This window comes from Diabrotica virgifera, chromosome 7 (assembly GCF_917563875.1).
Source record: "Diabrotica virgifera virgifera chromosome 7, PGI_DIABVI_V3a".
Taxonomy (NCBI): Eukaryota; Metazoa; Arthropoda; class Insecta; order Coleoptera; family Chrysomelidae; genus Diabrotica; species Diabrotica virgifera.
The window spans coordinates 34962258-34987471 of NC_065449.1; the positions used below are offsets into that span (position 1 = coordinate 34962258).

The 25214-nt window shown below is 33.0% G+C and overlaps 1 protein-coding gene across 1 annotated transcript in view; it reads right to left on the bottom strand.

Annotated features, from left to right (window-relative positions):
- The window catches only part of LOC114326460 (uncharacterized), a 73342-nt gene that overhangs the window by 42386 nt on the left and 5742 nt on the right, over positions 1–25214 (bottom strand). The window contains exon 2 of the mRNA XM_050656123.1: positions 12432–12499. Within this exon, the coding sequence (XP_050512080.1) occupies positions 12432–12499 (68 nt within the window). The remainder of the gene's footprint in view (positions 1–12431; positions 12500–25214) is intronic.

Consider the following 25214-nt stretch of genomic DNA (forward strand, 5'->3'; position numbering starts at 1 on the left):
TCTATATTTTCATTTTTTAGTATTTTTTTGCATTATCTTATTGCCATGTTAAAAGAATATTATTTGAACAGGTTATTTAATGCAGAGTTTACTAAGCAGCTAGCCTTTAAATCAAGAAATAACAAAACATATACGATGGTGATATCTCAGATAAACATCTACTGCTTTTGTTCCCACGAAAGTAAGCTATCTTGAGACTCTTTAGTTACAGCATTTCACACGGACACTTTATACCAATTTGAATTCGAATTTTAATGAGGGAAGTAGACAAGGTGAAAAAAATTTAGTGAAAAATCCTTTTTAAAGGTATAACATTTATTAAAATCTCTTCAAGGGCTACACCACAGAACGTTTTTAATATTTAAAATATCATTACCAGTGTTTAGAACTGGTTGATTAAAAGCTGAGCCACTAAAGAAATACCACGGTATAAACACTTTAAATGGTATAAAAATTTGTTATATTAACTATTAAATTAGTCTAGTAAAATAAAATTACACTACATGTAAATCAAAATGTAAATTCGTACAGGTTGAAACAAATTTTATATCAAAGTTTAGGTGGGTACAAAAGATATTTTCAAGAAAGTATCCAAACCATACAAGGGGATCATTGTTTAAATAATTAAGAAGGGGTCATTTTTGCAAAAAAAATTACTTTTTTAACTGCTGAGGTCATTCAATTACTAATGAAGGTCTATGAGATTTTTTTCTGCAAAGTTGAAGGGTAAGTCTTTCACAAAAGACTTACTAAATTAAATTTGACCCCCTATTTATTTAAATAATTGTATATAAAACTTTAAGAACAAATTTGCAAAAAAATATTTTTAGCGTTTTAAATAAGCACTATAAAATATCTTGTTTTACAGACTAAGTTGCGCTATGTTATCAGTATTAAGCAAAAAAAAATTGGTCCAAAAATATATAATATTTTTTGAGATATTGAATTTGTTTATTAAATGTTACTCTATTTTCTATTGCAAAAACGCGGTTGTTGCCAAAGAAATATTCACCTGTATTAAATCTTATTATTTTTATTTTTATGTATATTTTAGATAAATATATTGATAAATTCAAATTTCAATTAAACTTCCCTGTAAAATGGCATTTTAAAATTATTCAAATTTGTTTATAATTTGTTTTTTTTTAATAACGTCGCGGGGATTAAATATTTTGAAATGCCGTTTCGGTAATTGGGTTCCTGGGAATTTTTCACTAATTAACAAATTTTTTTGTCTTTTTTTCCTCTTCTTTTTTTTCTTGGAGTTATATTATTACGGGCCCTTTTAGGGTTAAGTTTTATTAAGAATGTCGAATCTCTAAGTTGTAGATTCTAGACATAAAAATATTAAGATTGGTCTAAAATCACTTAAATAAAATGTGACTACTTACTGAGTTACAGGGTGTTTTATTTAAAAATTTAAAAAAAATTTTTACCAATTATTTTCAAACTATTTGACGTATCCTTATCATGCTTGGCATAAAGTGTGTGTACTATACAGTCTACTAAATTGTGATAAATAAAAGTTTCTAGCTACTACCAGAGGCGTACGACAGGGGAAAGTTAATGGTTTACCTTTCCCAAATTCTACGCCACTGAGGGAATTACTATTTTAGCGAAATTTTTCGATTCTCCAATACTTTCTATGTAAATAATACACTCTTTACTGGTAACGATTAAGTCATTAGTTTTCGAGATATTGGACGTTAAAAATGAAATGGCATAGTTATTTTGATTCATTCATTCATTCATTTTAAACTTCCAATATCTCTCAAACTGATGACGACTTTATCAATACCAATAAAGTTATTTACATACAAAGTATTGGAGAATCGAAAAATTTCGCTAAAATAGTAATTCACTCAGTGGCGTAGAATTTTGGAAGGGTCAATCATTCACTATCCCCTGTCGTACGCCTCTGGCACTAGCTAGAAACGTATATTAATCACAATTTAGTAGGGTGTATAATAGCCACACTTTCTGCCAAGTATGATAAGGATACGTCAAATAGTTTTAAAGTACTTGGTAACAATAATTTTTAAATTTTTAAATAAAACACCATGTAGCTCAGTAAGTAGCCACATTTTATTTAAGAGATTTTACTTAAATCTTAATATTTTTAGGTCTAGAATCTACAACTCACAGATTCGACATTCTTAATAAAATTTAACCCTAAAAGGGCCCGTAGTAATATAACTCCAAGAAAAAAAAGAAGAAGAAAAAACGACAAAAAATTTTGTTAATTGGTAGAAAATTCCCAGGAACCCAATTATCGAAACGACATTTCAAAATACTTAATCCCCGCGACGTTATTAAAAAAAAAACAAATTATAAACAAATTTGAATAATTTTCAAATGCCATTTTAGGGGGGAGTTTAATTAAAATTTGAATTTATCAATACATTTATCGAAAATATACATAAAAATAAAAATAATGACATCTTAAGCAGGCGAATATTTCTTTGGCAACAACCGCGTTTTTGCAATTTTAAAATATAGTAACATTTACCAATCAAATTCAATATCTCAAAAAATGTTAAATATTTTTCGACCAATTTTTTTTGCTTAATACTGATAACATAGCGCAACTTAGTCTGTAAAGTAAAATATTTTATATTGCTTATTTAAAACGCTAAAAATAATCTTTTGAAAATTTGTTTTTAAAGTTTTATATACAATTATTTAAATAAATAGGGGGTCAAATTTAATTTAGTAAGTCTTATGTGAAAGATTTACCCTTCAACTTTGCAGAAAAAATACCATAGACCTTCATTAATAAGTTAATTACCTTAACAGTTAAAAAAGTATTTTTTTTTTTGCAAAAATGACCCCTTTTTAATTTTTTGAACAATGATCCCCTTGTATGATATGGATACTTTCTTGAAAATATCTTTTGAACCCACCTAAACTTTGATATAAAATTTGTTTTAGCCTGTACGAATTTATATTTTGAATTTTTTTTTATTTTATTAGGCTAAATATAATACAACAATACTTGCCAGTCAATTAACTTGCCAGATGAACACGACTGTATATACAGACAGTCATTTCCCTTTGTAAGTGTCTGCATATGCAGTCGTGTCCGTAAATGGGTTAAGTTCTCTTTTTACGTTTTCATTTTGTATCAAATTCTAAGAGTTATTTCTGGTACCAAAACTATATAAAAATAAACAATTGCAATGGGCTGTTAGCCTTGGCAGAATAAGATTGTTTTTGACATTTTATTATATTCTAGAATCTAGAATGAGATATAAATCATTATGAGCCATATATTTACACGGAAAATACAATATAATAAGAAACGTAGGACACAATTTTTAAGAAGACCAATACAAAGAACAATGAGTTATTTACAAAACAGAAAAATAAAAAATGGTTCAGTTTAGATGTTTTTCTTCATCTTTTAATGTAGACATGGCTGTCTGTTTTTCAATATTCCTGCGGTAAGTTGTCATTTCATCGTTTTCGTGGACATAGGTACATTGGATAATTTGGGATAGATATAATAGTGGAGTCACTGAAGGTGGATATGAGCTATTACCGCCGATTCCGTTGAACCTCCATAGATTTGCATGAAAATTGGTGAGTGATTAGAGGATATCTCAAGGAACAAAGGCTACATGGTGTTAACTTGCGCTTTTACCCTGGGGGTGGATGCCACCCCTTCTCGGGGGTGAAAATTATTTTATTAAAAATAACCCCATCATTCGATAGAGGGACAAATTTCAAGCAAAATTTGTTATATAAATTTATTAAAACAAATCAAACCTTTTTGAGTTATTAAAAATCAAAGATTTTAATTTTTCTTGAGAAAAATGAATGTTTTTAACCAATTTTTCATCAATAACTCAAAAAGTGTAAGTTTTTACAAAAAAGTTATTATTATCAAAATTGAAGCTAATAAAAAATGAAATTCCTTACCTTTTAATTTTAACTAAAAGTGAGTTATAGGTAATTGAATGTATATTTTTTTCGGCGAGTAAAAAACTCTAAGTATTCAAGCTGAAATAACGGGAAATTGATGCATTTTATAACATAAACTTATAAAACATTTGTCAAAGTACTTAAAAATATCTATCAAATGAGCCCCCGAACATGTTGATAGCGTTAAAATTTATGCCCCAAATTTTTTTCAAAATTTATCCTTTAAAAATTTTTCCAAAAAATGTGTTTGTTTTTTTTTAATAACTCCGTTCATGTTTAAGATATCAGGTTCATCTAAATAGTGTTTGAAAGTTAATTCCAAGTGCTATTTAAGCTCGTTGAACCTAATCTTTTAAGCAAAATTTAAGATTTAAACGTTTCTATCTCGGTTATTTTTTACCCAATAGAAATAGTAAAACAGGTAAAATATTTGGCACAAAGAAAACTAAAATTTGGTTATATATAATTTTTTACGTATATTGAGTATTTTTGGAGTTATTATCAAAAGAATATGAGAATTACAACAATTTTAAAAAGTATGATTTTTTTAAATTATATCTTTTTTTCAAAAATATGCATTCTAAACTGGTCAAAATTATCGAAAACATTACTTATGCTAATATAAAGAAATTCTTGTAAGGATTACTATAAATTTTAATTTTTGTGGAAATGGCGTATGTTTTATTTTTCACTTTTTCCTAAAAAATTCGAAACGGTTCTTTTATTTTCATTATAACTTGCTTAATTTTGACGGTATTACCTTGTTCTGAAGCTCATTTGATAGATATTCGGAAGTACTTTGACAAATGTTTAGCAGGAATATTTTATACATTGCATCGTTTTCCGGTTATTTCAGCTTGAATACTTTAATTTGAGTACTCGTCGAAAAAAATACACATTCAATTGCCAATAACTCACTTTGAACTAACATTAGTTTAGTTCTTTATGTGAGGAATGTATTCAATGTTTTATTATCTTCAATTTCAGTAATAATAACTTTTTTGTAAAAGCTTATAGTTTTTGATTTATACGTGAAAACCGATTAAAAACATGCATTTTTTTACGAAAAAATAAAATCTTTGGTCTTTAATAACTCAAAAAGTGTTGATTTATTTTAATAACTTTATATAACAAATTTTGCTTATAATTTGTCCCTCCGAGAAGGGGTGGCATCCACCCCCAGAATAAAAGCGCAAGTTGGCATCATGTCATCTTTGTTCCTTGAGGTATCCTCTAATTACTCACCAATTTTCATGAAAATCGATGGAGGTTCAACGAAATCGGAGGTGAAAACCTTCAGTGACTGCACTATAAAATAAAATCGGTATTTTCAAACCAGACTTCCTTGTTTTCATTATTAAGACCATAATCCATTCTATTCAAAAAAAAAACTGCTTTTTATACTTTCTATTTTGTTAAACTTTGTAAAGTATATTTATATTATTTTTATTTTTTAATTTTAAATAACCTATTTTAGGTACACCACTGGTAACGTCACTTTGACGTAAAATATGCGAAAAAAATATGACGTAAAAAATAAATTAAACGAGGTAATAATTTAAAAAATCGGCTCCTATAGATACGCAAGCCTGTAAACTATTCAATGACCGTAACTACATAGTATCTGCATTATTTACAATGACTAGAAAAATTAATTTTCAGCGGAAGATTGAACTAAACTCCAAATTAATTCGTTAATTCGTACAGGGCGGGATTAATAAAGAAATATATTTTGTCCATAAAGAAATATAGACAGAGCCGTATTAACCCGTAACCACTGAAATGCGGTATGTTATACCGCCCCGAGAATATATTTTTTTGTAAAACTTGTTTTATAAGCCAAGCTGCACACCAAAGAAACATGAAACGAAATAGCTATTTGTATAACAAGGGAGGAAAGTGTAACTTTTCCTCCCGAGAATGAAGTTTACTGCCCGACGCGTAGCGGAGGGCAGTAATCATTCAAGGGAGGAAAAGGCACTTTACTCCCATGTTATACATATGGTTTTTCCACCTTCCTCAAATAACAAGTCATTTTGTCATTTTTACTTAATTTATTTATGTAACTAACCAACAAAATTTATTAGAACTAAAACAACAAGTAGGTACAATATAACTGTCAGCTGTCAAATATAAGTCAAATTATTAATGTAAACATTGTTAAATAAAAATAACAATTTACTGTTTTTTACCATTCTGCAAAATACAGGATGTTTTATAAATAAACGTTAAAATGTATAGATACTCCGTAATAGAAAATAGATATTATACAGGGCGTCAATAAGTTATATTTCATGAATGAAATATTATGACGTCACTTTTACTTTTCCTCCCTAGGGAGGAAAAATATTTTCCTCCCTAGGGAGGAAAAGTACAACTTTGCTCCCTACAATCAGGTCCGGAAAAGTATACTTTCGGTAGAGGTAGGTGGAAAAATATGTATCATGAAACTAAAACACTGCTAAACAAATTTCAAAGTCCGCCTACCAATGAAACGAGTGTGATTCATGCTCATGACACATTTTTATTTTCGGAGAGTTTCATAAATGGCCGGACGTATATTTATTTAGCACTGTTTTACTTCCATGAAACGTAAATTACGTTTCATGTTTCTTTGATGTGCGGCCTGCCTATAAAGGCGGAGATACATATGCGCTCTGCTCGGTGTGCGAGCCGCTCGCGCGCAGCGTATTCGTCAGATTAGTACGTGTTTTCAAGTGACGCACAAACGGCACGCACACGGCGCACCACGATCTAAATTCTGTCGGTTTTTCAACAAACGCTTTGATGGTTCGCAATACGTATTTGGACGGGTTTGCGAGTGATTTGTTGGTTTTGGCGCGCATGAGTTGAATATTTGTTAGTAATGGAATGGTCGGAACTGTCGGAAGGAAATTGATGTTTACCGTGGAAAATCATTATTGTGGGATCCTCAATAAAGAACCATTTAATTTAAAGAAACAACTTAAATCCGATCTGAACGGAAATAGAAGCTGAAATAAAAAAATGTACATGCGGACCTTTTTAAAAGATGTTAGTTCATTGTTGTACTAAAAATAACATGTATTAAAAATAAGATTTATTATTTTATTTGGGCATAAGCCACAATTCGAGTTTGAAATCAAGTTTACTTGACCTTTCGACTTTCACATCGGAAATAGTTATCAATATCAAAAAAACATTCATAAGCAGATATATATTATGTGTCACCGGAAAGCGAAATAGGTAACGCACGACTTGGAGAACCTATAGTTTTCTAACTTCGTGTCTGGTGAAGCAACGCAGTTGAAACAAGCGGATATATTATAATTGTGTCACCGGAAAGCGAAAAAGGTAATGCACAACTTGGAAGACCCAATAGTTTTCTAACTTCGCTTCTGGTGAAGCAACTGAGTTGGAACAAGCAGATATATTATAATTGGGTCACCGGAAAGCCAAAAAGGTAACGCACAACTTGGAAGACCCAGTAGTTTTCTAACTTCGCTTCTGGTGAAGCAACGGAGTTGAAACAAGCAGATATATTATAATTGGGTCACCGGAAAGCCAAAAAGTTAACGCACAACTTGGAAGACCCAATAGTTTTCTAACTTCGCTTCTGGTGAAGCAACGGAGTTGGAACAAGCAGATATATTATAATTATGTCACCGGAAAACGAAAAAGGTAACGTACAACTTGGAAGAGCCTATAGTTTCCTAACTTCGCTTCTGGTGAAGCAACGGAGTTGAAACAAGTAGATATGTTATAATTGTGTCGTCGGAAAGCGAAAAAGGTAACGCCCATCTTGGAAGAGCTTATAGTTTCCTAACTTCGCTTCTGGTGAAGCAACTGAGTTGGAACAAGCAGATATATTATAATTGGGTCACCGGAAAGCCAAAAAGCTAACGCACAGCTTGGAAGACCCAATAGTTTTCTAACTTCGCTTCTGGTGAAGCAACGTAGTTGGAACAACCATATATATTATAATTGGGTCACCGGAAAACGAAAAAGGTAACGCACAACTTGGAAGAGCCTATAGTTTCCTAACTTCGCTTCTGGTGAAGCAACGGAGTTGGAACAAGCAGATATATTATAATTTGGTCACCCGAAAGCCAAAAAGGTAACGCACAACTTGGAAGACCCAATAGTTTTCTAACTTCGCTTCTGGTGAAGCAACGTAGTTGGAACAAGCATATATATTATAATTGGGTCACCGGAAAACGAAAAAGATAACGCACAACTTGGAAGAGCCTATAGTTTCCTAACTTCGCTTCTGGTGAAGCAACGGAGTTGTAACAAGTAGATATGTTATAATTGTGTCGTCGGAAAGCGAAAAAGGTAACGCACATCTTGGAAGAGCCTATAGTTTACTAACTTCGCTTCTGGTGAAGCAACTGAGTTGGAACAAGCAGATATATTATAATTGGGTCACCGGAAAGCGAAAAAGTTAACACAGGGCTTGGAAGAACCTATAGTTCTCTAATTTCGTTTCTAGTGAAGCTACGCAGTTGAAAGAAGCAGATACATTACAATTGTGTCACCGGAAAACGAAAAAGGTATCGCATGACTTGGAAGTACCTATAGTTCTCTAATTTTGTTTCTGGTTGTAGGAACAAGCAGATATATTATGGTAGGGGAGCAAAGTATGCTAAATGTGCAGTCACTCGAGCGCTTTGGGGACCTATTGGGTTGTGATTATTAGGTCCTAAAACCAAAAAAGTTAAGTAAAATTTTCCATTTTAGTGGGGACTTCCCATTTTTTAATTTAATTTTCCATTTTCAACAATCTTTTTTCCGATTATAGCGCCATCTATCCATAATTCAAAAAAATGTTTCGAATAAAAGTTGTTTATTTTTATACAAACAATCCAAATCTGCAATAAGAAACGGGGTCTACCATTTAAGATTTTAAAGTAACCCCTCACCTCACCTCCGTGGGGGTCGTGCTTGGAACCATTCGATAGATTTTTCAAAAACATTGATAAAGTGTATTTTGCAGTTTTTCGATATGATGTTTATTTTGCGAAAGATCGCGGGATTTGTATTTAAAATTTTAAATTTACCCCCCACCCCTCTCCGTGGGGGGTCAAGTTTGGTATTTTTCGATAGATTTTTGAAAAATATTGAACACGTAGTTTTTAGTTTTTCAATCTGACGTTCATTTCGCGAAATATTCGCTTTTTTTTGTGAAACTTTTTGACTCACCCATTTCCGTACGCCCCGCTCAAATCGTCATATTTTTGAAATATAGACTCTTTTGCATGTACTTAACTTACCTTATCTTAATCTGACAATTTCGAATATTTTAAGGATAGATTTTTTTTTCGGGCCCCCCTGAACGAACTCCCCTGTGTTAAGAGCCAATATATGGTGGAGGTACATCTGCAGGGTACCACGTTTCTCCCCATATGATAATCTGACGCGCTCGAGTAACTGCAAAAATCCCCGCTTGGGCTCCCCTACCATTATATTTGTGTTGCCAGGAAGCGAAAAAGGTAGTTCCCGAAATGTTCCCAAACTGTGGCTTATTCCACATAAAATAGTAAATTGCATAAGATGACACAAGAAAATAGTTTCAGAACAATACCAAAATAAGATGTAGTAGAAGTACAGGACAGAGACATGATTATCTACAATTACTAAACGTTCGTAAGTTTCCTCTGGATCGTCAAAATGAAAAATTTTAACGAACAATAACCGCGCCACGAACGCGCGGCGCACACACGGCGCGGAGTTTGCGGCGCGGATATGTATTTCCGCCTTAAGACTCCTGGAACACAATATGTGTACCTTCAAGTGGTGTGTAATTGCACTTGCTCTCAACTACTGCAGATTTAGTATGGGTTAGGCTTTGAGCTACGTTGACGTAAAGTTTTCTTGCAGTATCATGTACCGCATGTCAGTGTTTACGTTTCTATAGTTAAAAGCAGTCCAGTGTATTATTTCGCTATATGTATGGCAGCAAATTCACGGAATGGGACGTTTCGGCGTCGCCGTTTCGGCGTGGCCATTTCGGCGTGGCCGTTTGGGCGTAGAGCCGTTTCGGCGTAGGCCGTTTCGGCGTAGGCCGTTTCGGCGTCGGCGTCGGCGTAGAGTCAGGAGAACAATTTTCGACATTTTAATTTTAGAAGATGTAAAATAATACCCGAAAGTTAGGTTTGGACCGAAGGGTTAGGTCTTCCTCCTTTGAAAATTGTACTGTATAATATATAATATATATAATATATTAATTTTTTAATTAATTATGTGCAATTAAATAGCTTACATTTACAAAAGTTGGAAAAAATAACATTTAATATATTTTTTTAGTGTGGTATAGATATAAATCAAGAGCCTCTTAAATTTCTAAAAAAGTAACGTAGGTATAATCTAATGTCTTACTAATAGACTCCAATGTAGGTATTTAGTCAACTAAAATAAAATCTCTGACGCCGAAATGGCCGACGCCGAAACGGTCTACGCCGAAACGGCTCTACGCCCAAACGGCCACGCCGAAATGGCCACGCCGAAACGGCGACGCCGAAATGTCCTAGACCCGCAAATTCATCCAGTTGTTCTACTCTCAACATTATTTTACTATTTTTTAGTTAGAAATACTCAAGTTTTTTTTGTAATTCGGCTTATAAATGATTTTGTAAGACCGTCCACTATTTTTTTAATATTACGGATGCGTTCATAATTTTCTTGAGAAAATATAGTTTATTTTATTTGTAGCAGTATTTTATTCTACAGTAGTCTGAAGAATCATTCTGTAGTTGATGTAAAAACAAATAAAGTGATATGAGACAAACCCATATTAAAAACAATGGAGAATAGGCAACGGTATGACATAACGCATGTCAGAGTCTGTGTCCATAAACATCCACGTCAGTAGTTAAGGGTTAATAAAGAAATATGTTTTGTCGATAAAAAAATATGTTAAGGACGTAACACATTGGTTAGAACTAATCTTATGTTATTTTCACAATACTATTTGATAGTTTTTTTTTTGTTTTTTTTTATTTAGCTAATGCCTCGACAACTAATGGCCATTGGCGCAATAAGTACGGTAAATTTTTACAGTTAGGTACCTAGTGTCATGTGTAGTCTGTGTTGAGTAAGTGTCTTGATACTTAGCAAAGTTAAAAGGGATAACAACTTTTTTTTGTTCATTTAGGTATCGTAGAATTCTTCTAATTTTATTATTTTCGTATATATATCACAAGAGAGAAAATTTTGCCGGCAATATTTGTGACTGGTATGAAAGTTTGTTGCCTGGCAATTTTCGCGAATTAAATTTTGACTTAAATCACGAGACGTCAGTCGAGTGATTTTGTCAAAATTTCATAAGCGAAAATTACCAAAAAGCAACGAACTTGAATGAAACCAGGAGAAAATTTTGCCGGAAATAATTTTCTCTCGAATGATATTCGACAAGACTATTTCACGAGACAATTAATGTACCATATCAAAGAAATATAATCTTTATGTATTTGTTATTACCAGACACTTTCGTGACGGATCTGTCATAATTTTGTCGCTGAGAAATCACGTCGATAAGGAGTTTTGTCAGTAGGAAACGAAGCGTTGCTATGACGTTTTATCAGTTAAAAACAGTCTAGTGAAATAGTCTCTTTTATAGCTTTGCAATTTTTTTAATCTTCGCAATTTTGTTCGCAGTCGTTTCAAAGTTTATCACATATTATCCACTACAAAGCTTCTTTCGTAGCAAAATTAGAAGTTGTAAAAATATTATTACAAAAGTTATTAACGATGTATTCCATTTTAAAATTGTTATCTCTGGTTAACGTACATTAATAAATACCAAAAAACTAACAAAGCTCATTTTATTCAACTAATTAACTGATTCTATTTTGATAAAATATATCTAATAATTAAAAAAAAAACTAACAGAGAAAATTCCAGTAGTTGGCTGTATACGAATACCATAGTTTAAAAAAGTTACAAAGAAGTAAAAACTTCGTATGTAAAATTGTTTATGTTTTATTTAAAAAACTTTTAAAATAGTCCAAATGGATTACAAAAATTCCAGAACGTTTTCGGGCTAATCACACCATCATCAGTGAAACATTTTACTAGTAGTTGATATGATTTACTTTGTTGTTTATAAAAACCTTAATATTATACGATTATGATGTTAAAATTAAAAATTGAGACGACCCTACGTCGATGTTATCAGATTAACTTAACATAGATGTCCCTGCTCGAAAAATTGAGCGACCTTATTACTTAGTGATACAGTCCAAGTTTGTCTGCCTACATCAAGCAAGTAAGTTTACTTAAAGGAAACAATATTGTTTTTAAAATATATTTTAAATTTAAGGGAAGTTCATTCTTTATTCTTTTAAATACAGTAATCATAGTAGTAGTTTAATTTCTTGGTTTAACAATCAACGTATCGATATTCTGATCTCAAGTTAGTCTTCAAAACTAACAGAACACTTTGGTGACACATAAACACAGAAATGTTATAATATTAGTAAGAATTATTAACACTAGTCTCAGGCAATTAAATTGAAAAAAATACTTACTCTACTGATGGTGGAGCTGCATTATCGTTCAGTTGCGGTCTACTGCAGACTTCAACAAGTAAACATATCTGAAATAAAATCAAACATTTAATAACTGTTATATCTATATAAAAATAAAATTATTATTTGCCTTACTAATCATTCAAAATTAATTTGTTCTGAACTGCAGAATATTTTTTAATTATTACTAGGTATTAAATTAATTTTTAGGTGGCTGACAATTTTAAATTCGTCACAATTACTTATCTAAAAATGATTTTAACTTATTTCAAGCTTCACTCTAAAATTATACTTACTGTGATGAGCTCGCTAATAACCGGCAAAATAACGCTAAAGATGGAAAACATAATACATTGTTAAGTAAAAAGAGATGAAACTAGTAGAGGTGGAAATTATCGATATAAACGTATAAATTAACATTACATTACATAGTTTCCCACCTTTAGACGTATCGAAGGAGTATGACAACTGTCACTGTGACTGGAAATTATGTAATGTAATGTTAATTTATACGTTTATATCGATAATTTCCACCTCTACTAGTTTCATCTCTTTTTATTTCACAATATATTATTATTTCTTACATAGTACAGTTAGGTACCTAGTGTCATGTGTAGTGTGTGTGTTGAGTAAGTGTCTTGTTACTTTGCAAAGTCGACGTCATTGTCTTTACAAAGAGACGCTAATTGTATCCGAACGTCTGCGGTCCCTCCGGTGAGTACCGATTCCACAAGGACAGAAACTATTTGCATCTACTAATTTTTAATAAACGAAAAATCCCTGACCCTGGTGAGATTCGAACTCACGACCATTCGGACCTTTCGATCCAAAGGTAGGCGCTCTTACCACTGAGCCACAGAGGGGGTACAATATATTATGTTTTCCATGTTTTTGGGTTATTTTGCCGGTTACTAGCGTGTACATCGCTGTATAATATTTTTTTGAATGGGAGTAGTTTTTACCTTTAAAAAATTAAAAGCCACTTCCGGCGCAGGGTCAACTTTGTAATGGAGAGTAAGTAAAGACTAAAGTAGAATTTTTGGTGTAAATTGGAGATATTTGATAAGCCGAATTCTGTTTAACATATGGGAGAAGCCGTTATGTACGAAGCAATCCATTGGCGGCCTAAGAATCAACAACTAACTCATACAGAAGTAAAAACTTTGTATACTGGTATAAAATGGTTTATTAAAAAACTTCATAAAAAGTCGTGCAAAACGTTTTCGTTCTAATTCAGAACATCTTCAGTGCCTAGAATGAAGTATTTCCACGTTAGATGAAGGCAAAAAAGGTTCAAATTGTGACTGTTGATTAGAAAAAAAACATGTGGAGAATACTTACATTCTGCTAAGTAGTTGAAACTAGCACACTAATTAAAGTGGTGACATCATAATATATGGTTTACATGATAGATTTAAAGAAAATATGATGAATACCAGTCGATGTTAAAGGATTAAATTAGTACATGCTTAAAGGGCAACATGCTTCCCTGCTCGAAAAACTAGATCCTTGCTAGTTCAATGGGCACAGACCAACTGATATAATAGGAAATGTACTTTCAATATGACATGACAAAGAGTGACATGACAAGATAAGACAAAGTCAATTTTTGGTTAAGAACTTCGAAAAGTGTAGTTTTAAGTTCGGATTTTAATTAAAATGTAATGGTTGTCAATAACTGTTTAAAAATGTAATTAGAATTGTTTAAAAATTATAATCTATTTTAAAGTATAAATTAGCAATTCTCTATTCCAGAAAAAACTTTTGGATTGTAGAATTTAGGTTGGTATAATCAAAGGTTAAAAGTGTGACGTCATCGGTTGCAAAATTATAAGGTGAAAGTTTAATTTAGTATAATAAAATGAGATATATACTACATAGTAAACAATTAATAACCTGACGTGGAAGGATTGGATGGTAAATAAAGCAAAGTTCTAATTTTATATGTTTTAAAGATATGTACTATTGGTTGCCTAACAAGATGGGAAGTGTTTAGATTTAGCTGCATACTGTTGTAATGATTAATTCTGTCTATTAAGATTGGATAGGAGTTGTGGAGAAGTTAAAGTAACTAAAAGAAAATACAGATCCAGAAGTGAATGATAATGTTAAATAAATAATTTTAAATAATAAAATGAACAAAATTATGCAATGGAATTAATAACGAAAAGGGGAAATAAAATATGTGGCAGCAAAATATAATTGACCTTTATGTTGTTTTCGATGGAAAAAATAATTCGAGGAAATATAACATGATAGGCTTCCAAACGAAGTGGTTATTGTATGAGTGAATAATAGAAAGAAAGCTAACTAATATATAGGTCTAAGTGTGTGTTAATGTCAATATGTAATGGAGAATCTAAATATACTGAATATATGAGATAGCGAACTATGAGTTATTGTAATTGGTAGTGAAGTGAACAGACTGAAACAAGTGTGATATATTTTGAGTGCAACAGTTTATAAACTTAACTGACAGAGATGACCAAAATAATTAAGACTGATATGTAAGAAAGAACGAATATGAAATTAAATTAAGATAGCTGAGTAATGGGGGTTGCCTGATATGAAGGTAGAAAATGAAAAAAGGAATGGTAGGTAGATATATATGAAATTATAAACTTAAATATATGATATGAAAGATGTGTGAATGAATGTAAGCTAATGAATTTAGGTGTGCAATACCGTATTGTTAAGTATAGTCAAAAAATCAATAACTAACTTAAGGTACGCAGATGACACAACGCTTTCTGCCGAATCCTTGGAAGAATTGACGGAGGTGTTAGAACGAATAAAACCAGTGATTTTGGAAGCAGGGCTGTCCATAAATAAATAAAAATCAAGATTATTATCCTACATGGAAGACATAACGACCAGCTATACATTTTCATAATCAATGACATCTAATTGGTAGATCAATTTGTATGTCTCATCAACCTCATAACCAATTCCGAAGAATGCATTAAAGAAATAAAATGAAGGCTAACCATGGCCCAGGGAGCAATGAAAAAGCATGGAAAAGCTACATCACCATGGATACAAAGATAAGGCTTTTAAAAACAATGGTCTTCTCCATTTTTCTGTATGGATCTGAATGCTGGTCTTTGAAGGAAGTTGATACCTAAACGTACTATGGACGCGTTAGAAATATTTTGCTGGCGAAGAATGTTGTAAATACCCTGGACCGCAATATGAACCAAAGAGTATATTCTTAAAGAACTGCACGTTACAATTAGTCTTCGAAACATTTTGACCGAAAAAATCACCGCTTGCTTTGATCTGTGGTGCATAGAAATGGTCTGGAGAAGCTGACGTTGCAGGAGATGGTGCAATAAGCGAGAACACGGGGAAGATCACCAACAAGGTATGTGAACCACATTATAAAAGAGGTCGCAGCTCCACTAAACCTTTGCTTCAGAGTTGCAGAGAATAGAGAAAGATGGAGACAGTTTAAGGGAAACCCGGAGCCCGGGGGCCCCGGGGCAAACGTGAGATCTGGGGCCCCATAAGTGGGGGGGGGGGGGTTAACCCCCAACTCTCATCTGGAAAATGTTTTACGAAGTTGATGACTTCGTTTAGAAGGTCTTGTTCGTTTGCATTCAAAATAAAATCAGGTTGAACAATTCGGTATGTATCTAACACTGCTTTCATTCCTTGAAAGTGAGTGTCTAGCTGATGGCATAATGTGTCGAAAACAAAAGCATTAATTGGGATCTTGAAGTCTTTCATCTTCGCACAGTTCATCTAAATGTTTTTTCGTCTTCTGCATTCTTTTTGGAGCGAACCCTACTGGTATTCCCCAACGTTGACACATATTTGAAGCCTCTTCAAAGAAGGTTTTAAATTTTCCACTCATTTCAGTTAGTTTTAAGAGGCTCTCTTCAAGTAAACTGTAAGCTGTTAAAAGATCCAAAGATTATGATTGCAGTGTTTTCGAGACTATGTTGAGGATTTCAAGGGTTTTATTTTGCACAACTAGTAACAAAACAAATTTGAATGATTCTAGTTTCTTTTTCAGTTGTGCTGCTTCGTCTTTTTCATTTATTTTGTAACTTGCCAGAACTAGACTTGAAAGGCACTTCAAAACATCGCAATGCATTGACTGCATCAAATCTTCCAGCCCAGCGTGTTGGATTGAGAGGTTTAGAGTCACTTTCGAGGAACATCTTTCAGATTGGTATGAGGACTTCAGTGCCTCCCAACGATCTTGTAGTTATATGAAGATGTGAAGGTTTATTACTAAACGGTTTATTGGCAGAAAGAGATAAACCAGATTGCTGAGAAGATATAGAAAATTGAAAAATGGAAGAAAAATTCGAGAATGCGTTAAAATTTGATATGGAAAAAGTGGAAGGAAAATTAAAGGAGATAGGAAGATGTCAAAAAGGAGGAGACCATCGGGAAGTAATTGTATTAAGCTATAATGAGAGCAGAATCCAATTTGGCGGGGATATTAGAAAACGACATCCGGTACCTTTCGTTAAAATCTTAAAAAACAAATTCCAACAAATGCAGAACTTCGAAGACTGCAAATAAATTATAAGAAGCAATCTAAAAGACGGAGCTGCTTTGTGGTTTGAAAGGAAAGAAAAGGTGGTGATTTCATGGAGAGATTTTAAGACAAAATTTTTAAAAATTGTGCAGGTGAAACAGGTTAAAATCGATCATTGAAGTTGTTAGAATTAATATGCCGTGTACTTATTACAATCGGACAACTCAAAGTAGAACTTGACTGAAAATACTTTAAAAAGTGTATTTGACCTCGTTACAATCTATGCACGGCCAACCAAATGTGAGCCCCTGCGGGGGCCCTCTTTCCGTGGCTCCCGGGGCACTGTCCCGGTTGCCCCAATGGTAGTTACGGCCTTGACTAGGGGAGGTTTTTGATGGTTGAATCTGCTTAATAAAACATGAATTCTGTCCCCTTATGTAAAATTACTTTCATTTCATGTATTTCTAGATAATTTCTACCCACTCACTACACGCTTCAGTTTATAATTTTATATTGTTTTCGAGTAGAAGTAGTTTCCAGTCGTAAAAAATAAAAATAACCATATAGCACAAAGTGAAGTTTGAAGTAGAGGGTAAGTAAAAATATATGTATAGTCAAATTTTGGTGTAAATCGGTGCAGTCTCAGAAAAGTGTTACCTGATTTTATTGACTCCTTGTATGTTTTGTAGTTAAATGAAATTAAGATTCAAATATGGATAGGAGTATTCTAAAATACCGAAAAATTAACAAAAATTACATTAGAATTATGAGAATAGCATGCGCTTATTGGTGTATAATATTTTTGGTAAACATGTATAAAAGTAGGTAATCAGCAAATAATCATATTTGCTAAAACGGCAAATTTACCATAAAAACCTCGTCACCAGCTACACAATTCCAATGGTACCGTTGCGTGGTTCAATTTGGACACAATTTACATAAATAGGTAGGTGGCAAACTAGATACCTAGCTAGCTAAATAGTTTGAATTATTATCATGGTAATCATCAAGCACAGTTATTAAAGTATATGGAGTCTAGTTTTTGCTAGATTTGTTATTAAGATAAGATGGTAACTATGTACTACAAAACCACTTAAAGAAGTATCCAATGCAGCGGAATAGTTTACGCTGCACTAAACATGAAACGTAGAAATAACGGTTATAATAAAGTATTTTAGTTTTTACTCAAGGGTCGGCAGTCGACGTTAAAGCTCTGGTTAAGAAGTTTATATAAAAAAATAATTATTTTCTGTAACACCGATTCTTACGGCATAACGTAAGAAATACGTTAGTTGTAGTCGTTTCCGTTTTTTGAAAAAAGATGAAATGGCAGGCAGGAAGTCACATAAAATTAATCATTCAGAGAAGTAAGGTAAGAAAGTACTCTGTTTAGAACTTTGACTGGATCAGGCATCCTGACAAGATTTTGAGTTTTATAGACCTCAAAAACCAAAAACTTTGTTAAGTAAAAGATGGTTTTTGCTTGTTTTCGATTCAGAGGGATGCACAATCCCTGGACAGCTGTTTCTGCCTTAAAGGCTTCCCCAGCAGAGCAGCGTGCATACCTCCTAAGCGAAAACCAACTAGCCCATCTATTTAAGGGAAATTTCAAAGATCATTGAAAGCCCCATTGGGACGCAATTCAGCGACATCTATTAACCCTAAGATAGAACTTTCAACAAGAAAAGTTTTAGATTTAAATAACTATTTACCATTTTAATTTTTATTATAATGGTGAATTCTGCATCTGGGCAAAAACTTTGTTTCCTTTAGTGGATTCGGTAACTTTTTTAAATTATTAACAATTTATGGCCAAAATACTATTTATAAATGTTGATTTAGTAATTTGTTGCTTAGTAACAATAGTTCCAGTTTAGTGTCAATAGTTTCTTCTATTTATTCATTCTAACACTCGATCATTTATGCTCTCTCATCTTCTTCTTTAAGTACCGTGCCCAAATTTTTAGGCGTGGGTAGCTTCCATAACAATTTGCTGATATCGTTCTCGATCTTGTGCGGCATGTAACAATTTATCTGCTGATAAGCCAGTCCATTAACGAAGGTTTCGGAGCCATGAATATTTCTTTCGACAAATTCCTCTTTTTCCGTCGATCTTTTCATTGAGTATTAACTGCAGCATCCTGTATCTGCTACCTATCATTATATGCCCTAGATATTCAAGTTTTCCCTTTTTTATCATCTTCATTAAGTTACCTTCGCCTTGACCTACTCTGTTTGAAATGCGTTGAACCCAAGATATTCTGAGCATGCTACGATACGACCACATCTCAAAGGCTTCTAATTTGTTCATCATGCTAACCTTCATGATCCAGGTTTCACATCCAGTAATACAGGATACACATAACATTTTAGGAACTTGATTCTTAGTTGTAAGTTCAGCTGAGAGTTGCTCACAATAGATCTAAGTTTCATAAATGCTCCTCTTGCAATTTCTATACGAGTTTTAATTTCTTCATCCGGATTTAGTGTCTCGTTTATCCAACATCTAAGTATTTAAAATGGTTAACTTTTGTTATTGATTCATTACTGACAATTAGCTGCATAGGGCTGACATCTTGTTTACTAACCACAAGTAACTTTGTCTTTGTTGCATTTATGTTAAGTCCGTTATTGGAGCATTCTCTAGTGACTCGATCTATAAGGAATTGAAGATCTTCGATATTTTCAGCCATGATCGCGGTGTCGTCTGCATATCTGATGTTGTTAATAGTTTCTCTCAGTCCATGGTATTTTCAATTACCGCCATCGCCGGTACAACCACATCTCAAAAGAATCCAGACCTGAAATGGGTCTTGCCTTTAATGAACATCCCTCAACTCCACATAATAGTGTATAGAATGTAACATTGAATAGCACGTCATTAAGGCCATTAAGCAGTCAGACTCTTATTTCTATTGTAGAATAGTGCGCTTCTATTTTGAAGAACTTATTCCTGGCTATTTCGGTTCTAATTTTGGACTTCACAATCAGGATCCAATTTATCGTTTAACCAGCATCCCAAGCAATTAGCCGCACATTAATATTATGAGCTCGTTGATCCATTTATCGTGGGGATCACTCAGCTTTTTCTTTGTTTTCTTGTTCTCTGCCGTCTTCCTTCACAGGTTGTTGTGTGATTTCATTCGATTAGATTTTTGTGTGATTTCATTTCTCTTTATCTCTATTAGTCAGGCATTCTCTCTGGTGCCTATGCTACGACAGATTTGATTAACGTTTTATATATTTTTACTTATGCTCATAATCTATAAAACAAGCGAAAGAATTCCTCTAATGATCTGAAATTTTCTGTACTCCCAGTGCACGGAGGACTAAAGTTCTTGATTAGGCATTTCCTCCTAAGTAATTCCTCGTTAGTTTTCCTTATCGTCCATGATTTAAACTTAAATGGATTATAAGCCATAAACAGGCTAAAAAATAGGAAGTCGCAGAGACAATAACTAATGAGCTCCTTTTATAGGATAGGAGCGAGATGGTATAATCCTAGAGATGACAAAACTCATCCAAAAAATAATTACATTACAAGATAACAGAAGCATGGGGAAATAATATAGCTATATAAAAAAAAGGGACAAAAAGATCTCATCAACTCTGGGGTATAAATCTATTGATCTCTGGACAGAAACTTACTACAAAACTCTTAACAGAGACAATAAATTGATAATACTATAAATAACAGGAATTCAGATCAGAAAGATCGTGCGTAAACGTCGTGTTGGTAGTCAAATCAGTGTAAGACAACTCACAGAAAATACATTGAATATGTTCCGTCTTTTACACATATTTTTTCTTAAATTATTTCGGCTTGCATGTACATGAGATAAAATTCTTTCTAATTATCGTGGGTGCGTTCACTACGGAGACCATCGCAGCGTATCCTAGCTTAGAGCTTAATATCCTACTCTTCATTTTGGTGAACGCTCGCATTTAAAATAATGCATCTGGCGATCGATAAAATTTGTCCATGTGGTGAGACCGCTCCCGTCTGAAAAACATTTCTAATTCGGTTTCTCTGCGGAGTCATATTCAAAAATGTCCCCTTTAAACAAATCTGAAGGGTGCCGGACGGAATTTTTGGGCAGACATTGTTTAAAATTTTTTTTTAAACAAATACAAAAGATCACGTTTTTATCCTCTGGTACATATATTTTTAAATTTTATGGGTCATTCTAAACAAGAAAGGTCTTTTGTAATTTTTCTCAAAAATTGATAGTTTTCCAGTTATAGGCGATTTAAAATCTGGAAAATGCGAAAATACGCATTTTCGAGGCTAAAAAACTCATATTTAAATTAGTATTTTGGAGGTTGTCAGATACTTAAATTGAAGTTTAAACATTCAGCTTCAAGATTGTGAAGTGTAATCGCATCTAACCTTAACTTAAACCGTTGTTTTTTTAATTGTTAAATATGCATGTCCATCCGAAATTTTCCCGGTGCGGCGCTCTATATTTCAAAAATCTCCTATTTTTACATTATACATACATAAATTATAAATAAAATAAGTTTCTTGACATTTTCCTCAAAAGTTACTAGTTTTAAAGTTATAAGCGATTTAAAATGCGAAAATGTGTTTTTTTGTCATTTTTCGGATTTTAAATTGCTTATAACTTTAAAGCTATCAACTTTTGAGAAAAATGTCAAAAAAATTATTTTATTTAGAATGTCCCAAAGAATCTAGAAAAAAATATTTTTCGGAGGGAAATAGGAGATTTTTGAAAATAGTGCGCGCCGCACCGGCAAAAAACCGGATGGACACGCATAATTAACAATTAAAAAACTACAGTCTAAATTCAAGCTAGACCCGATCACTCTTCGGAACCTTGAAAAGGAATGTTTAAACTTTAATTAAAATTATTGGTACCCTTAAAAATACTAATTTAAATGAGTTTTTAAGCCTCGAAAATGCGTATTTTCGCATTTTTTTAGATTTTAAATCGCCTATAACTCGAAAACTGTCAATTTTTGAGAAAAATCACAAGATACCTTTCTTGTTTAGAGTGAACTAAGAAACCTAAAAGTATATTTCTTTGAGCAATAAAATGTAATCTTGTGTATTTGTTTAAATAAAATTGTTAAAACAATTTCTGCCCAAAAATTCCGTTCGGCACCCTTCTAATTTGTTTAAAGGGAACATTTTTGAATATGAATCCGCAGAGAAATCGAATTAGAAATGTTTTTCAGACGGGAGCGGTCTCACCAAATGGACTAAATACGAGCAGTACGATTGATACCAGGGAGCGAGGGTAGGCGCAGGCGCCTCGTTGTGAGCACAATATAATATTATACGCTCTACACACACTATTTAAAAAATTTATAAATTTGCATTTAACTTTTTTTCGTCATAAAATATAAACCCAACATGACTCCTATTTTGTCGCTTGATGACTTTTGTACAAATACAGTAGAACCCCGCAAATCCGACCTAATTGGGGGGACAGCCTGTTCGGATTCCGAAAAGTTCGGATTATCCGAAAGTTAGCCTTAACTAGTAGTTCAAAGCTTTCATTGTGATTTTGAGTAGCCAAACGTTCTCGCAAGAGTGTGGACAATATTTTTGGACTCAAGTTGACTAAGAGAGAACCAAAGTAAGTTTGTGTTTAATCTTTATAAACACTTTATAAATCTATATATTAAAGTATAATATTTATTTTTAAGAAATTTTAAATGTCAAAGTCCTAGTAATCCTACATTGTCCAATTTTCTGGCTTTACTCTGTATAATAAACATGTTTTTAAGTTTTTGTCTTGAATTTTTAAATTTTTTTCACTTTCCGTTGGTTCGGATTTGCCGAAAGTTCGGATTCGCGGGGTTCGGATTTACGGGGTTCTACTGTATAGTAAACCGGCATATTTATTCTCCGTAGACATAACAAAGTTGTTAAGCCCACTGCTTTTTAATATACATACATAATATGGCCGGCAGACAGTCAATTTTAAAAAAATAAAAAATTATCTACCGCTAAAATAAAACAGACAAATCAAAAATGTTATATGTATGGCACAATCACAATTTTTTATATTAATTAATGCTTGATTTAAACTTAAGTTTTAACTTTAAAATTCAAATTTGTAATGTGTGATTTCGATTGCTGACCACACTGGACCAAAAAATAGGTAATTCAAGCAGTACGTCAAGGTCACAATTAAGGAATGGAAACAGAGAGATCCGAATAATATGCTAGGTAGACGACCCTGCACCAGTCACCGTGACCAAAGATGATCTCCATGTCCAAGATTAACACACATTTTCAATACAACAAGAAAAGAATACAATGTGTCAGTAGAAAAAAACCAAAAAATGTGTAACACACCGACGAGAAATCGACGAGAAAATAATAAGGCAGGAAATGTATACGGTGCTAGTCAAAATCCGTTCCCCCCCTCATATCTTTTGAACGGTTATACTTGTAATAGTGAAATTTAGAGGGAGGACATAAACGGACGTGAACTTCTCAACTAGTCATGACAGGTGACGTAATTATGACAGATGACTTTACAGCACCACTGTGACAGATAATTTTAAAAGGGACCTTATGACAAGTGATATCTCGTTTGAAAGGTATTGAAAATACCTATTCAGTCATCCTAATTTTTTTGGGTTTAAGTTCATTTTAATTTTGGTGAATAAATTAAATAAATATAATATTGTAGTTTCGCATTTAACTAATAAAAATTCAAATGTCATCATATGGTATTTTGTCAAAACAGTTGACGTTTTTTAGTTCTCTAGTAGTTTTTACGTCAACGTCAACCTTTTTGACAAGTAACCATAGGTGGAAGTTTGAATATTTATTAATTAAATGCGAAACTACAATTTTATATTTATTTCATTTTTTCATCAAAATGAACTTAATCTCAAACTAGGTACAGTAGAGCATCAATAATCCGAACCCTGGTAATCCGAACGTCCGCTAATCAGAGCGCAAAAAAATTATAAAATTAAAAAATATGATCGCGGACCTAAATTAAATAAATTAAATTCTCGACTGCAAACGCACCTCGTTGCGATATTGAAAGTTGGCAACCGCGCGTATGTCTATCTCGGGTCTAGTATAACTAACGATGGTAACTGTGAAGCAGAAGTTCGGGGACGTATTGGTATGGCAAAAAATGCGATGAGTCGCCTAACTAAAGTTTGGAAAGAAAGATCTATCTCTCAAAATATCAAGATGAGACTGGCGAACGTCCTTGTATTCTCAATATTTTTATACGGAGCAGAGACTTGGACTCTTCGCGCATGCGAGCGCAAAAAAATTGATGTCTATGAGTTGTGGTGCTGGAGAAGAATGCTGCGCATACCTTGGACAGCTCATAAGACAAACGTTTCCATTTTAAACCAACTCAATATTAAAAAAAGGCTGTCCACAATATGTCTGCAACGACTTCTGCAGTTCTTTGGTCACGTGGTTCGCAGAGGTGACGACAGTTTGGAGAGATTAATTGTTTATGGAAACGTTCCGGGAAGAAGATCAAGAGGACGATCACCAACTAGATGGTTTGACCAAATAAAGCATTCAGCTGGAGACTCATTCTGAAAAGCTCTTAGAGCAGCTGAAGATAGAGACCAATGGAGAAACATTGTTAGGAATATTGGAAGAAATCACGATCCTCAGTAATGGGGAAACGACAAGAGAGAGAGAACCGCGCGTAATGCCTCGCACTCCGTCGGAGACCGCAATATCGCAATTAGAGTTTAAATTTTTGTTTTGTTTATGTATAAATACATACAATATATTTGTTTATTATGCAGGTGTTTTATTCCTTGTAACTAAAACTTATGTACATATGTACTAAGAGCATTGCATTTTGAACATATGTTCGATAATCCGAACTACCCCTGTACCAATTAGTTCGGATTATCGACGCTCTACTGTATTTTCAATACCTTTCAAACGAGGTATCACTTGCCATAAAATCCCATTTAAAATTATTTGTCACAGTAGCGCTGTAGAGTCATCTGTCACTATTACGCCACCTGCTATGACTAGTTAAGAAGCCTACGTCAGTTTATTTCCTTCCTCCAAATTTCACTATAGTCCTTTTTATGATCATTTTTCAGTGCGTAACAGTTTTTCGATTTCTCTTTAACTCATTAAATTGTATGTGACAGAAAAAAACGCACGTCGCTGATTACAGACATTTATAACATTTATTCTAGTTATTCTAGTTGTCGATAAATGGCGCCATAATCAAAAAAGAATTATTTATTAAGTAAAATAATAATATTATCAATATAATCTGTACACTTTATAAGACTATACAAATCAAAGAAAA